The 17221-nt window shown below is 40.1% G+C and overlaps 1 protein-coding gene across 3 annotated transcripts in view; it reads left to right on the top strand.

Annotated features, from left to right (window-relative positions):
* UTP18 (UTP18 small subunit processome component) overlaps nucleotides 1–17221 on the top strand; it is a 42001-nt gene that overhangs the window by 9275 nt on the left and 15505 nt on the right. For all 3 annotated transcript variants that reach the window (XM_042967723.1, XM_042967722.1, XM_042967724.1), the window contains exons 5-10: nucleotides 2182–2270; nucleotides 4157–4282; nucleotides 4382–4556; nucleotides 10187–10287; nucleotides 10516–10606; nucleotides 14952–15075. In XM_042967723.1, coding sequence (XP_042823657.1) covers nucleotides 2182–2270; nucleotides 4157–4282; nucleotides 4382–4556; nucleotides 10187–10287; nucleotides 10516–10606; nucleotides 14952–15075 — 706 coding nt within the window. The remainder of the gene's footprint in view (nucleotides 1–2181; nucleotides 2271–4156; nucleotides 4283–4381; nucleotides 4557–10186; nucleotides 10288–10515; nucleotides 10607–14951; nucleotides 15076–17221) is intronic.

The following is a 17221-nucleotide window of genomic DNA, read 5'->3' as shown; positions in this document are numbered from 1 at the left end:
CTAGATGAAATGTAATTTTATTATCCATTTTAGAATGCTGCATTCATAGAATATTTTAGATAAGGTTATGCTAGCTGTTGAAACAGAAAACCTCTCAGATCTCAGGAGATTAATCCACTGGAAGTTTTTTTCTCATGCATGTGAAATTCCAGAGGTGAGAAGGGGATAGTGTCCTTTAGGGACCCAAGAGGTTCTGTCAACTACACGCTGGGTTTTTCAAAGTTGCCCAAGAGGTTGACATCCAGGCATCTTACAGGGGAAGAGTGAGCAGCTCATCCCAAAGAGATTTTTATTGGCCTGTCTTGGAAGAGGTACATGATACCTTGACTTAGATTTAATTGGCCAGAGCTCAGTCACATTGCCATACTAAGTGGAAATGTAATTTGTCTTTGTGCCCATTAAAAAAAAAAAAAAAAAAAAAGAAATGGGTTAGGTCAGCAATTAGCCAGTCTGCTACCATCTGGGATATCCCAGCCTTATACCTTTCCTTTATAGATGAGGGGAGTGAGGTTCAAAGAGGTAACAGTGACTTGTCCAAGGTATACTTCTCACTGGCACGGTGATGACTAGACCCCATCTTCATGGTTGTCCCAGCACGTTATTTTTATTGGTAAATACTACATTGGCTATCTTTAAAAGAGTAGTACCCTTCTCTTTAAACATAATTACAATATTATTGTCATAGACTTTCAAAATTTATCAACAGTAATTCCTTGATACTCTGGATTGTTTTATTGTTGCTGTTTTGTTTGTTTATTTCCTCCCCCCACCCCCCAGATCATTGTAGCTTTTGCTTTGTATCCTGCTTGGTCTTCACCATGCTTTTGAATCTGGCCCGATGTCGTTTTGTGTTAAGTTTTGGAAATTCTTCTCGACTGCCTTTTCAAACATTGTTTCTGTTCCAGTCTTCCTTTTCTTCTGGGATACCCATTACATGTATATTAAATGTTTTTATTTTTTTAAACATGTTGTGTCATTCCCCCCCCTGCATTTTCTGTCCTTCTTGCTTTCTGTACCTTTGTCTGGATATGTTTTTCTGATCCGTTTTCCAGACCACTGATTGTCCCTCCATCTAATTTTTATATATTGTTAAACACGACCACTGAGATCTTAATTTTAACTACTGTATATTTTAGTTCTAGAGTTTGCATTTGGTTCTTTTTTAATAGTCCATTTCTCTGGTTCAAGTCTGAATATTGTCTTTCATTGTTTTTGAACATACTAAACATATTCCTTTAGAAGTTTGTGTCTGAAAATCTGTTATCTAGATCTCCTATGGAGATTGTCTGTTATTCCTTAGGTTTTCATTCAGGTTACTTTATGTTGTCATTATTGACCTAGTTGTATTTCATTGAGTGTTGACACTGTGTGTGAAAGAATACTATTGTTTAATAAGAGGACGAGGATATCTTTCTCCAGAGAATTCGTATGTTTGTTTCTGGGTAGAGGCTGGGTAAGGGGCACTGGCAGTCCCAAGCATCTCCAGTGAGAGATTGTAAGGATTCAAAGCTGGGTTTCAGTTTATGGAGGATTTTCTTATGATTCTTTAATTTCATCCTTGATCCTTGGTGTATGTAGCCTTTTATGGCCCCATGCTGAAGCCTGGTGGTTTATTAGACTCCCTTCAGAACCTCAGAGGGCTTTTAGTGCTGGTTTTTGCCCTCATCCCCATGAGTGTTTTGGAACTATTGCCCAGCTTCTTGGCTCTCTTTGCTAGAATCATCAGGAAAAAATCAGCCCTGTTAGGTCTCTTTGAAGTTATGATACACAATTTGCTGACCTTGATCTCTCCTACAACTAAAAGTGTTAATCTTTTTTCATGTGAATTAAGCTAGATCTACTGTCTACCTTATTGCCAATTTGGCTGTAATTGTGAATTGTCCTTTTTAAATTGAATACTGACTTTTATTTTTTCCATCCTGTTTTAGTCACTGTGTGTGAATGTGTACCTTTCGTTCCAGAGTCAGGCTTTTATTTTAACCATATAATTGAATTCTCTGTCATCCCCCCACCCTCAAATTTATTTTGCTGTTTTACTTTTACTAATTGCAGCTTAAATAAAGGGATTGAGATTGGAGGCTGGAGTGGGGGGGAATTGAAGTTTGGAATGCAGATGTTTGCGGAAGGTACTGGCCATCTCATTGATTCTAAAGATCAGCCTTGTGGGTTTGTTTGACTTAGATGAAAGTGAAGAGGATGAAGATGATTTGTTGCAAAGGACTGGGAATTTCATATCCACATCAACCTCTCTTCCTAAAGGAATCTTAAAGGTGAGAGTTGGTGAAGTTGGGTCTCTCCCGCCCAGTGTGCTTCCTGCTACAAACGTATGGATTCGTGTTATCTGTGGGATTAAACGTGTCGCTGTTATTTATTTTGCAGAAATGGTCAAGAAGATCAAATTATATCCCCAGGGATCTTTTGAAAGTTGTATTTGATTTCTCCTTTTGGGTTTCTCTTCATTTCCACGGGCACTAGCTTGGTTCCTGCCCTGTCCTCTCTTGCTTCGTGACTGGTTTCCTACTTCACTTTATTCTTCATTTAGTAGGAGCCAGGGGGGGGGTCTTCAAAAAATGAAACCTCAGTCTTGTCACTTTTCCTTGCTTTTTGAAAACTTCTGAGCTCTTTATCACAGTCTACACTGCCCTTCGTAATCTCGCATCTGCCTATGTCTGAAACTTCATGTTAGAAGTTTTCCCCTTATTTCCTACCCATGTTCCCTAGGCCTTCTTTCTGTTTCTTGAACATGCCAAATACTTTCTTGCCTCACACCTTCACTCTTCCTCCTGAGTGTCTGTTCTTTAAATACTGCTGGTGGCCAATCGATTTGTACCTTCCTCGTTAGATGACACTTACATCCTTCCTGGCTAGCTTGTCTGAAGTGGTCTATGTTAATTACTTTCCAACTCATCACTGTATCTAACTTGTTCGTTGCAGTAACGACGTGCCTACCCAACACAGTGCTTAAGTTAAGTGTCTGTTAAATGACCAGATCCGTCTCTGCCATAGGTATTTTTCCCCATTATAAAATGGTGGCATGCTTTAGTTGGGGGAGGGAACCCTATTATGGCAAATCACTAGGAGACAGAGATTGTGTTTCCCCCCACCTTGTGAAGACAATTCATTCAGCTCTTCATATGGTAAATTTACCTCCACTGAAAATGCAGTTACATAAAAATCTAACTTCATTTGTTACAAACAAAACATCCATATAGTAATCGCTTTATTGTATTGTATACTTGTATGTATTGTATGTATACTTGTATAATTGAGTTTTTAAAAAAATGTTTAATTATTTTGAGAGCGAGCGAGCAGGGGAGGGGCAGAGAGAGGGAGGGAGAGAATCCCAAGCTGACAGCACAGAGCTTGATGTGGGGCTTGAACTTAGGAATCATGAGATCATGACCTGAGATGAATTCAAGAGTCAGACGCTTAACCGACTGAGTCACCCAGGTGCCCCAGGATCATCGCTGCTTTAAACTAGTAACCCTGTTGGGGTGCCTGGGTGGCTCAGTTGGTTAAGTGTCCGACTTCAGCTCAGGTCATGATCTCACAGTTCATGAGTTCAAGCCCTGCATCGGGCTCTGTGCTGACAGCTCAGAGCCTAGAGCCTGCTTCGGATTCTGTGTCTCCCTCTCTGCTCCTGTCCTGCTCATGCTGTGTCTCTCAAAAAGTGGATAAATGTTAAAAAAAAAAAAATAGTTTAAACTAGCAACCATGTATGCTGAGAGGAGAACATAAGCTGTCCATGCCAACCATAGAACCACGGGGATGATTACATAGTGCCTCTTATTTTGTGCCATGATTGCAAAGACGCTAGAGTAACGTTAGATGTTACTCTAGTAGACACTAGAGTTTTAAGTAAAATATCCCTGGAAGTCAAAGTCTGCTAACCTTTATGGGTATATCATGAGGAAATGACTGTATCCTGGTGCTCTAAGACCATAACGATTTCATCCCCTCACTTGAAAGATGGTAAAAATGGATCACTGCATAGTAGAATGACTTGCTAGTTGGTAGAGCTGGGGTCTTCTGGTTACCGTTCCAGTGCACTTTGTTCTATGTTATAAGCTATGTTACTGTGTTTTTCCTCCATGCTTTGAAGAATGTAATGTCCATCCATTTGAATTGATAAAATTCCAGCTTTATTTTTCCCCAGATAAAGAATTGTCAACATGCTAACGCAGAACGTCCGACTACAGCCAGGATTTCGTCTGTGCAATTCCATCCTCGTGCGCAGGTTGTGATGGTTGCTGCTCTGGATAATGCCATATCGCTGTTTCAGGTGTGCATTTTTACGTGAAAAACTTGTAGTGAGACGTATTGACTCCCAGGGTACAGTCTGTGGAAATAACCAAAAGGAATGTTTTGCATTTCCTTATAGGTTGATGGAAAAACAAATCCTAAAATCCAGAGCATCTATTTGGAAAAGTTTCCAATCTATAAGGCTTGTTTTAGTGCTAATGGAGAAGAGGTTTTAGCCACGAGTGTCCACAGCAAGGTTCTTTATGTTTATGATATGCTGGCCGGAAAGTTAATTCCTGTGCATCAAGTGAGAGGTAAGGTTTCTATTGAATAGGCAGCCGGTCACACACCTTCCCTGCCAGCCCACGACTGAGTTCACTTAACAGAATTTACAACCACTTCTTTCCCATAGGATTCTTAAAAAGAGTGCCATTAGTTTGGTATTTGGGAAATGTTATTGTGTTGAGATGATACGTTTGAATGAAAATAGGGAACTTTTTATTGAGCGCTTACAGGAAAATCATAATTTGGAAACATATGTCCCCCAGACCTGAAAAGCAGTTGCAAATACTTGGCTATAAAATTAGCAATTTATGCAGCTGAAAGAGCCTGGGAGCTAGAAAACCTGAGTTCCACGTCCTCGGATAAACTTTCTCCTCTCTGGTAGTCGGGAAATTTGGATACTCTTCTTGTTCTTCCAGTGTCTGTAATAGATTTTTGGTTTACGTTTAAAAGAAATAAAGCACTATTTTTGGAGGTTGTGATATATTTTATTTATTTATTTATTTATTTTTTTGATGTTCTACTCCTGTTTTATTTTTTTTAATGTTTATTTATTTATTTATTTAATATATGAAATTTACTGTCAAATTGGTTTCCATACAACACCCAGTGCTCATCCCAAAAGGTGCCCTCCTCAATACCCATCACCCACCCTCCCTCCCTCCCACCCCCAATCAACCCTCAGTTTGTTCTCAGTTTTTAGGAGTCTCTTATGCTTTGGCTCTCTCCCACTCTAACCTCTTTTTTTTTTTTCCTTCCCCTCCCCCATGGGTTTCTGTTACGTTTCTCAGGATCCACATAAGAGTGAAACCATATGGTATCTGTCTTTCTCTGTATGGCTTATTTCACTTAGCATCACACTCTCCAGTTCCATCCACGTTGCTACAAAAGGCCATATTTCATTTTTTCTCATTGCCGGTTGTGATATATTTTAAAAACTATTTAAAAAATCTTTTAGGTGAAAATTTATCTTCCTCTGCCTTACCCATTCTTCCCCTGCATGCCCGACCCACATCACCACAAAATGCAGTGACGCAGTCATGAACCCTCTGTGAACTTTGGTTTCCCTCGTAGTGAGGTTGGCTGGGTTAGCATTTTAAGTCTTGAGAGGTGGTGCGAACAGCGCTGTGGCTCCATGACCATCTCCTTGTTAGACTGCGTGTATGTTTGGGGCTGTAAAGGACCGGGGTGGCTCTGTGTAGTCTTTTTTCTACTAATGGTTCCAAGTGAACAAGGCCAGCTTTAGAAACATTTATGGTGTTTGTGTTCAGTGTGCCCAATCTTCTGTTTCCTAAGTTTCCAGACACCTTCAGTGGATTCTTAGTTTAAGAATGCTTTAAACCAGTGGTTCTCAGACATTAATGTGCATATGAATTACCTGGGGATCTGGTTAAAGTGCAGATTGTGGTTCTGTGGGTCTGAGGTGGGCCTGATTCTGCATTACTTACAAGCTCTTAGTTGATGGTGCTGGTGCTGGTCCATGGACCTCACTTTGAGTTGAAAAGCCTTAAATAGTCCCCCCATGTTGTAGCAGAAAACAACACGTAGTGTTAGTGTTTTTACTTATTATTCCACTTATGAAAAGGAGTGGGCTTTTGTCCATCCTTGCCTTGCATCTTCTTGGGAAAAGCAAGCCCAGGGTTGGCCCACAGGCAGTTAGTGATGGTTACTGTGGATCTGCTGGTGCACAGGAGTGTGGATCTGACCACTAACTTTCTTCTAAGACGTGGTATTTATCTTTTGCTCTCAATATTTCCCCTCCTTCCTCAGTAAGCATAACTTGGCGCATTAATGGTGATAATGATAAATTAAACTTTTTTTTTTTTTTTGGTGGGGTTGGTTGTTGAACACTGTTTTCAGTCTATTACTATAAAACTGTAAATAACTCAAGAAACTAAGGACACTAGAATTAGAAAAATCGCTGACTGGTTAGAATGTGCAAACTTATACACCTCAGAACTCTTTCATTGTCTTTTTTTTTTTTTATTATCTTTTTAATGTTTATTTTTGAGAGAGAGAGAGTGTGAGCAGGGGAGGGGCAGAGAGGGAGGGAGACACAGAATCCGAAGCAGGCTCCAGGCTCCGAGCCGTCAGCACAGAGCCAAACATGGGGCTTAGACTCACAAGCTGTGAATCATGCCCTGAGCCAAAGTTGGACGCTTAACCGACTGAGCCACCCAGGCGCACCAAACTCATTCACTGTCTTAAATGCAAGCTTGAAAAATGAAGAATGCAGAATTGGTGCATTCTGAAGAATTTTGAATTGATAGTTCCATTAACCGATGGGGTTCATAATGTCGGGTCCACGGACTCTCAAAATTCTGATAGAATTCAGGGGTATGTAAAATCAGATGGGAAAAACATTACGTCTTTATTTTCACTAACCTATAACTGAAGTTTAGCATTTCCTTCAGTTATGAAAGTTTTGAACAACTGTTATTTTGAGAGGGGGATCATACACTTCACGAGACTGACACACAAAAATTTTGAGAACCCCAGATTACTAGTTCAGATTCCAGAAACTGTTTCTGTTGAGTCATTTATAAGGGTAATTCTTACGAGAGATATCTTGTTCCAGGTAAACGCATAAGGAATTTGACGATTTGGGAATTAAATTAGTTGCTCAGGCAGCCATTTTGATTATAGGCACTATGGTGTGTGATACCTGAGCTTCAGTTTTTTCTTTCTTTGAAATAGAGGGTCCTAAATATTGAAAGATACTTTTTAAAAAATTTTTTATTTTATTTCGTTTTTTGTTTTGTTCTTATTTTAATTCCAGTTAACATACTGTGTTATATTAGTTTCAGGTGTACAATACAGTGATTCAACAGTTTGATACATCACCCTGTGCTCATCACAGGTGCACGTCTTAATCCCCGTCACCTATATCACTCCCTCCCCTCCTCTCTGGTAGCCTTCAGTTTGTTCAAAAGAGATAATTTTTTATAAGCTCCTAAATTAGCACCTGCCACATGGTAAATGCTCAGTGGTAACTGCCACCATTGTTTGGAGCAGCATATCATTTATCTGATGACAGATCACAGCGAAGTCCACTTTCTATCCTATGGAATTTGGCACTATTATAATTAAATTGGCCTTTCCTTTTCTTATCAGTTGCTTATTAGTTGGCCTAAAAATCTCATTCACAGATCTATAAAAAGATTTATATCTGACACCTTTAAAGCATCGTATCTTCTTTCTCAAGGCCATGTTATAAATTTTATCTGGTTTCTATTTTGGAAGGTTCACCATTTGTAAGAAGCAATTGCAGTATTGATATTAGCATTTATTATCACTTTTTTTGAGGTTAAAATTAAAGTACTGTATACATATAGCTAGTATACTGCAAGTTTTGGATGAAAATATAGTTGTGTTTCTTATTTTTCCAATTAATTGCTAAAGCAGCTACCTATCCTTATTTGTTCTAAGTCCAGTATTTCCTTCTGGAAGACACTCCCCTCTCCTGAATTCCCTCAAAAGAGCAAGCTTACTCAGGCTAAATGCATAAGGTCTTCTAGCCACCTGTGTAATGAGCCCGCTGGCACTTTGCCACACTGGGTTTCTTTGCACAGTATGAGGGAACTTTGTTCCCTGTTGCTCTGATGATACATGTGCAGTCCATATCCTTCTGTGGTCTGGTGGCCCTCAGCTGTAGGCTTTTTAGTTTTCTCTTGCATTTCTTCCGCCCAGTTTTGTGTCAGTAGGATTGGGTCTGAGGGGGAAAGGGTTCCACCTGCAGTCTCACACTGTGCTAGAACCCGCCTCCCTCCCTGTTTCATCATGTAATGGTATTTTCCTTCTGTTTAGAGCTGTTTCTGTATATGGTAGTCAGAACCTAAGGTTTGCCCAGAATTGGGGATGAAATGACCCTAGGTAGGAATAGGTTCATAGTTAAGAAGACTGGTCATCCCTAGCAGGAGTAACTCCAGTAATTGGAAATATGTGTCTGGATTGATTTCCATCAAGGAATATAGGGTATAGTCTGTGGAGGCAGGATTAGAGTAGGAGGCCCAGTTTGTAGGATTGTAAACCATCTGGATAAAGACTGTTAAAAGGGTAGAAGTGGTCTGTGGGAGCTTGCTAAACCAGCATTTTCTGGTAGGGGAGCAAGGGTCTTCACTAGGTTTTTCTAAATTTATTTATTTTGTTAATGTTTTAATTTAGCAACTTTAAAACATGTTTTTCATTTTATTTTATTTATTTTTGAGAGAGACAAAGTATGAGCTGGGGAGGTGCAGAGAGAGAGGGAGGCACAGAATCTGAAGCAGGCTCCAGGCTCTGAGCTGCCAGCACAGAGCCTGATGCCGGGCTCGAATTCACGGACCATGAGATCGTGACCTGAGCTGAAGTCGGATGCTCAACCAACAGAGCCACCCAGGCGCCCCTCATTTTATTTATTTTAGAGAGAGAGAGAGAAAGCGTGAGCCGGGGAGAGGGGCAGAGGGAGAAAGAGAATCTCAAGCAGGTTCCATGCTCAGTGTAGAGCCTGATGTGAGGGTCAATCCCACAACCATGGGGTCATGACCTAAGCTTAAATTGAGTTGGATGCTTAACTGACTGAACCACCTAGGTGCCCCAAACATTTTTTTAAATCATTTTTTTTTGTGGGGGTGGGTGTTTGGGTGGCTCAGTTGGTTAAGCACCCGACTGTGGCTCAGGTCATGATCTCACAGTTCGTGAGTTCAAGCCCCACATCAGGCTCTGTGCTGATAGCTCGGAGCCTGGAGCCTGCTTCCAATTCTGTGTCTCCTCTCTTTCTCTCTCAAAAATAAATAAATATTAAAACGATTGAAAAATAATATTTTTTTGACTAAACGATACATTCAAATGTACAAAAACCCAGTACATAGGAAAGAGCAGACGTGAAAAGTCTACTCCACTCTATCCCCTGGCCACTTGCTTCCTTTCCCCCAGTTGTACCTATTCTTTAGGTATCCTTTCTATTAGGCACTTTTTTATTGTTTGTTCACTAAGTCTTGTCGGAAAGTCTCTTGAATGGTTAATCTGAATCTTTTAGGCATGGAAAAGGAACATGTCCCTTTGTAAATAAGTAAATTGACTCTCTGGTTTATATACTTAGCTCATGTGGTTTGGTTACATGAGTCACATTTTGAGAAGCTGATCGACTCTTGAATACAATGACACTTCGTGATTTTCTCTTTTCCTTTTTTTCCTTTTTGGATCCACAAAGTTAAGGACTGGACTCATTCATCATGGGATGTTTAGTAGGTGGCCAACAACTAGTTTCTATATGTTACTATGTTTTAGCAGTCTCTGATGTCTGTGTATTTCTTTTCTGGTAATGAACTTTGTGAGAAGGAAGTATAATTTATCCTTTTAGTTAATTACAGATGTCACCGTGTACATTTGGAAAATTAGTTGTTATGTTTACTGTTTGGAGAGCTGAATCTCTAGCCAGTCATTCAAATGGTGAATGTTAAACAAGACAGAGAAGAAAAGTGAGCACTTTGTAATGACCTTATACTTGGGTCATACTCAGTGATGCATGGGGTCAGACTTCTTCAGAGTCTGAGCCTAGCTTTTTTTTTTTTTTTAGTTTGAGGCACTTTTTATTTTAGAAGGTAAGGAACTCTCAGTTGCTAGTGAAAGATAATGTAACTGAAAATCATATTAATCCTTATTGATTCATCTCCTCTCTTAGGCTTGAAAGAGAAGATAGTGAGGAGCTTTGAAGTCTCTCCAGATGGGTCCTTCTTGCTGATAAATGGTGTTGCTGGATATCTTCATTTGCTGTCAATGAAGGTGAATGCTTATTGGTGGTTGCTTGTTCTTTTAGGATAAGACATTAGTGGAGGGATGGTCTTGAATCATCTCAAGCAGAGGGCAACAGTAGGGCTTGGGGAGAACTTTTGACTATAGGGAAAAACAAAGTCAAATAGTTATAACAAAACAGACCTACATTGTTTTTATTCCCAGTGTGATTCTTCCGTGTACCTCCTAACAATTTGATAAGTAATGTTGTTTTTTCAGACTAAAGAACTGATTGGCAGCATGAAAATTAATGGAAGGGTTGCAGCATCCACGTTCTCTTCAGATAGTAAGAGAATGTATGCCTCTTCAGGTGGGTTAATTGACATGATCATCTAAAGCTTTTTTGAAGCTTTGGATATGTTTCATTTCAGATTTAACCAAAAACAGTGCTTGATTTTAGACTTTTTTATGTTAGTAAGAAAGTAATTTTTTATTTTTAGGATTTGTCATTACTATTTGCCTTTTTTAAAAAAAAAAAAGGTTTTTTTTTAACGTTTATTTTTGAGAGTGAGAGAGACAGCGTGTGAACAGGGGAGAAGCAGAGAGAGAGGGAGACACAGAATCTGAAGCAGGCTCCAGGCTCTGAGCGGTCAGCACAGCACAGAGCCTGATACAGGGCTCCAACTCACAAATCATGACCTGAGCTGGAGTTGGCCGCTTAAATGACTGAACCACCCAGGCGCCCCCCATTTGCCTTCTTATTTACTGACTAGTGATAGTGAAGGGCTACACATTTAACATGCTAGCATGTTAACGGTGAGGGGCCGGGACTCCTGGGTGGCTCAGTAGGTTAAGCATCCGACTCTTGATTTCGGCTCAGGTCACGATTTCACGGTTCATGCTGACACTGCAGAGCCTGCTTGGGGTTCTGTCTCTCCCCCTCTTTGCTTGTTCCCCGCTTGCACTCACACGCTTGCGCTTGCTCTCTCTCTCTCTCTCTCAAAATAAACAAACTGAAAATAGTGAGGGGCTAACCATATGTAATCATGTTAACATGTTTGGGGAGAAGATGGGAAGAAAACGCTTATTTAAAAAATGATTCATTCTCAGACTCCCTTTCTTTTTGAAAGTTACTTACAATCATCACCTTTTTTCTTTTAACAGTACATTTTCACTTGGGTAATGTCTTGAATGTTCTTCATAATTGATTGAAAACACTTCAGAGCTCACCCTCTGACATTTCTGTGGTGCAGTTGGCCAGCTGTCAGTCATCCTTGACAGACTCTAATCTTGCACTTTCCTGCTCTTCTGCCTTTCTGATCATCCTGTGCCTTTTTGGACTCTTGCTCCCTTTCCCACAGGATCTTGGGGCCGTCCTAATCTCAGTGTAGCTCGTGCTGCTGGGTAGGGGGAGGCATCAGGGTGGTTGTGTCAGTACTTACTCTGCAATCTCTGTGGGGCCTTTTTGCAGAATTTTTGCTATACCTCAGCTAAGAGCACTTGATAATATAGCATTAGTTTTGTTGTTTTTTTGAGGTGTAATGTGACATATAACATTAAATTAGTCAGGTGTGCAGCATAATGATTTGGTACTTGTATATGTTGCAAAATGATGACCACATTGTCGGTTATCTGTCACCACACATGGTTAATTTTTTTCTTGTGATGAGAACTTTTAAGATCTACTCTCAGCAGCTTTCAAATAGGTAGTTCTGTGTTATTAACTATAGTCACCATGCTGTAAAGTACATCTACTTGACTTACAACTGGATTAAAAAGTTTTAAAAGCTTTTTTTAAAAAAAGGATTAACATTGGCATTAACTTTTGTTTAATTTTTGTTCTGTTTCTTTTTTCCTTTTTTTTTTTTTTTTAATTTATTGTCTGATAACATGCAGTGCAGTATTAGTTTCAGGAATAGAATTCAGTGATTCATCACCTACATACAACACCTGCTGCTCATCACAACAAGTGCTCTCCTTAGTACCCAGCACCCGTCTAGCCCATCCCCCAGCCACCTCCCTCTATCAACCCATAGTTCTCTGTCATTAAGAGTCTCTTGTGGTTTGTTTCCCTCTCTTCTTCCTCCCTCTTCCCATATGTTTATCTGTTTTGTTTCTTAAATTCCACATGAGTGAAATCAGATGGTATTTGTTTTTCTCCTATTGACTTATTTCACTTAGCATAATACCCTAACTCCATTCACGTCATTGTAAATGGCAAGATTTCATTCTTTTTGATGGCTGAGTGATAGTCCAGTATGTGTGTGTATGTGTATGTATGTATATGTACACACACACACACCCCATATCTTTATTCATCAGTCAGTGGACATTTTGGGCTCTCTCCATAGTTTGGCTATTGATAATGCTCCTATAAACATTAGGGGGTGTGTGCACCCCTTCGAATCTGTATTTTTGTATCCTTTGGGTAAATACCTAATAGTACAGTTGTTGGATTGTAGGGTAACTCTATTTTTAGTTTCTTGAGGAACCTCCATACTGTTTTCCAGAGTGGCCACAGCAGTTTGCATTCCCACCAACAGTGTAAGAGGGTTCCCCTTTCTCTGCATCCTTGCCAACATCTGTTGTTTCCTGCATTGTTAATTTTAGCCATTCTGACAGGCGTGAGGTGATATTTTGTGGTTTTCATTTGTATTTCCATCATGATGAGTGATGTTGAGCATGTTTTCATGTGTCTGTTAGCCATCTGGATGTCTTCTTTTTTGCCATGTTCTGTTTTTGTCCTAGAATCAAACTTTCACAAAGTTGAGTTACTCACATTTGTATTTTTTTAATCAACTATTGTCGTAATAGATTTCATGAGAGGTAAGGAATAAATACTGGTTCAGAGTGATGTTCCTAATGTAATGGCCCTTGGATCCTGGGGGGCCAGAGTCGGGGAGAAGAGGTGGAGGGTCAGAGATACTGAAATTTGGTATGTGAATTAGGTGCAGATGTGAAGTATTTACAAAATTGGTCATGATTGTGGAGGTCTTATTTTCTATAACAAAGGTCCTGTAAAAGCAGGGGGACAAGTAATCAAAAGTCCAGCTTTGGTAACATCTAGATGACCTTTCTGCCATCATTCCCTTCTCTTCCCATTTTAGTGTGTTGCTAGCTGGGCTAATCTGTAAATGCTTTCCTTTATCGTAACATTACTGTACAGGCAAACACAAAGAATTTCATGTTTGACCTTGTTCAGTTTTTCCAAATATATTTTATTACTGCTTAATCTAAACCTTTATGCCAGCCTGGAAAATCTTTGTCAAGGAAATATTTGAAACAGTGAGATTAATTGAATTCTCATTGGGAGGAGAAGAGTATAGAAAAGTGAACTTTAGCACAGTATCCGCAGGAAAGACAGAGATGAAACGGGTGAGTGAGGAGACACTTTTGAGATGAGTGTAGGATCATTATACAAATCTGTAAATGGGGAGCCTGGGTGGCTTAGTCAGTTGAGCATCTGACTTCCGACTTGGGTCATGATCTTGCGGTTTGTGGGTTCAAGCCCCCCATTGGGCTCTCTGCTGTCAGTGCGGAGTCTGCTTTGGATCCTCTGTCCCCCTCTCCCCATGCTCCTCCCCCTCCCTCTCAAAAATAAATAAAGATTAAAAAAAAAATCTGTAAATGGGTATGAAGAAGACAGTGATCATCAGTATCGTGCTTATAGGAGAGAGAAAAAAGAATAAGGACTGATTTTGGCAATAGTCCTTTCTTTTTATTTTTTGAAGTTTATTTTTTTTAGTAATTCCTTTACCCAGTGTGGGGCTCAGAACCATGATCCCTGAGATCAAGAGTTGCATGATCTTCTGACAGCCGGCCAGGTGCCCCGATGGTCATTTCTATCATGAAAATATTTGTGTTCTTTTCAGGTTTAACATCCTCCTTGATCTTACCCACATTCTTCTTTCTCTAAACTATTCGTGCTTATTGCTCACAGTTAGCGTTTCTTATCATTTAAGTGACTTGGTAATAGATACGCTGTATGTATCATAAATTATAAATTTCTTGGGGTCTGGATCAGTTTATTTTCCACTTTCTCTGTCATTGTCATCATCATCAGTTTGATATATTAATCAACTTACCCTACAAATAGGTGCTCTGCCTATTGATGGATATTGGAACTTATGATGATAAGTATTTTGTTTTTTGTTATTTTAAGTTTTTTGCTCTAATAACTCATCTGAGTGAAATGTAGAAGTTCTGTCTGAAAGCTCAACTCAAGCCAAGAGTTTGTGGTTTTCACTCTAAACTTAAAGATACTGTTTATTAATGGCTATTTGAGGATGCATTTTCTACATGTAGAAATGTATACAAGGAATCCTTTTAGGTCAGTTTTCTAGACCTAGAACATTTATAGGGAGTTTTTGTTTGTAGTCTCTTGTACTGTTAAAGTGGGGCGAAGAGGGGGGCGCCTGGGTGGCTCAGTCAGTTAAGCGTCTTAACTTCAGCTCAGGTCATGATCTCACAGTTCATGAGTTCGAGCCCCGCATTGGGCTCTGTGCTGACAGCTTAGAGCCTGGAGCCTGCTTCAAATTCTACGTCTCCCTCTCTCTCTGCTCCTCCGCTGCTCATGCTCTTTGTCTCTCCTTCAAAAATAAATAAAAACATTTAAAAAAAATAAAAATAAAGTGTGGCTAAGAATGAATGGTCAGTTCACTTGGCTTTCAAGTTTAAAGCAACATTAACCAAACCCTTTTGGCTCTTTCTTTCAGGCGATGGGGAAGTGTATGTTTGGGATGTGAACTCTAGAAAGTGCCTTAACAGATTCGTTGATGAAGGCAGTTTATATGGATTAAGCATTGCCACATCTAGGAATGGACAGTATGTGGCTTGTGGGTAGGTAAAGAGAGGTTCTTATAACCTTAATCCCATTGTACTAATGAGAAAATATTAAAGAATTGAATATACTGCATGATGCTTAAGTGGTTTTGTTGATAAACTGTTCAGTAATAGAAAATCAGTAGACCCATTTTTTTTTGCATTCTTAATGCAGTGTTTAGTAATGGTGGTTATAGCACTACTTTATATCATTGTAGTTTTTCTTGTATTTGAAATATTCATTTGATCACATCAAGTTTTCTTGCTGTTTTAGTTTTCTTGCCATTGACAAGGATACAGAACAAGTTAAATTTGAAGATACTTAAGGCATAGTTTGTTTTTTTTTTAATTTTTTGTTTAATCTTTATTTATTTTTGAGAGAGAGACAGCGTGTGAGCAGGGGAGGGGCAGAGAGAGAGGGAGACAAGAATGCGAAGCAGGCTCCAGGCTCCGAGCTGTCAGCACAGAGCCTGACGCGGGGCTTGAACTCACAAACTGAGAACATGACCTGAGCTGAAGTCAGACGCTCAAGCTACTGAGCCACCCAGGCGCCCCTTAAGGCATAGTTTTCTTTGTCTGGCTAGTGGTATAAAGCAAATATATGTTCCTTAGAAATACTGTTTGTTAATATCGTAGACACCTCGAAAATACTACCTAGAGCATGCTATTGTATTATCATTGGGAAAAAAATGGTTATTACACTCGGGAAAAGATGACGCTATTCTCCTACTTGATTCTAAAGCTGCGTGGTGGGAGGAGGCATTGGATACATCTTACCTGTGTTTCTAAATCATCTTACCTACCAAACCACTCATTAGCACCTGTGACTTTAGAGCTTCCAACAGTGGATTTTTATGACTTTCTTAGACTGGACACCACTTCAGTCAAATCCTCCCTGAGTGAGAGATGAAGCGGGTCTTACCATCTGGAAGCACAGCATATTCCCCATTCTTTTTTCACTTCATTCCCTTCAGGGTTAAAATTGGGGAACATGCCCACCACCATTTGAAAATTGGTCACCTTTGGGGCCTGGAGGAAGGGAAAGTGGGACCATGCTGTGGAGCTTGGAGACCCAGCCGAAATAAAGGCTTAGAGGAAGGCCCCTCCCTGTCCTGTGTTCTCCCTAGTCACCACCCCTGTGGCACCTGTAGGGAGGGCTGTCTCGGTGTGAGCCCAGCATTTGTGCAGAGTGTGTGCACTGTGGCAGCAGTCGTGGTAAGCACAACTTCTGGGAATGAAGCTCCTTTAAAGCGAAGACTAGCATTGTCAAAATACTAATTTTGAGTAATTTTAAGCAGAACTGCCCAGAAATGATCTTCACTTAAATTTGTGAAGTTAGTGTTTTTCTGATCCTTGCCTTTTTTTTTCTCTTTTCAAATTTTTATCTAAATTCTAGTTAGTTAGCGTACAGTGTAACATTGGTTTCAGGAGTAGAATTCAGTGATTGATCACTTACATACAGTGCCCAGTGCTCATCACAAGTGCCCTCCTCAGTGCCAATCACCTGTCTAGCCCATCCCCCACCCACCTCCCTCCATCAGCCCTCAGTTTGTTCTGTGTCTTTAAGAGTCTGATGGTTTAGGGCACCTGGGTGGCTTAGTTAAGCGTCTGACTCTATTTCGTTTCAAGTCATGATCTCACAGTTCATGATTTTGAGCCTGTGTCGGGTTCTGTGCTGGCAGTATGGAGCCTGCTTGGAATCCTCTCTCTCCCCCTCTCCCCGCCCCCTCTCCCCCCCCATTTGCTGTCTCTCTCTCCAAAAAAAAAAAAAAAAAAAAGTTCCTTCATGGTTTGTTTCCCTCTCTCTTTTCTCCCCTCCCATATCTATTTTGTTTCTTAAATTCCACGTGAGTGAAATCATACGGTATTTGTCTTTCCCTGATTGACTTACTTCGCTTAGGATTATACACTCTAGCTCCATTCACGTCATTGCAAATGGCAACATTTCATTCCTTTTAATGGCTGAGTAATACTTGATTATATATATGAATATACACACATACACGTATATACACTACACATATTTTTTTTTTAATGTTTTATTTTATATATAGAGAGCGAGCAAGTGAGAGAGTGAGCACGCAGGGGAGGGGCAGAGAGACAGGGACAGAGGATCCGAAGCAGGCTCTCTGGCTCTGCACTGACAGCAGAGAGCCCGATGCAG

This window comes from Panthera tigris, chromosome E1, assembly GCF_018350195.1.
Source record: "Panthera tigris isolate Pti1 chromosome E1, P.tigris_Pti1_mat1.1, whole genome shotgun sequence".
Classification (NCBI taxonomy): domain Eukaryota; kingdom Metazoa; phylum Chordata; class Mammalia; order Carnivora; family Felidae; genus Panthera; species Panthera tigris.
The sequence above is the reverse complement of the archived record's forward strand: the minus strand, read 5'-3'. Positions and strand labels throughout refer to the sequence as shown.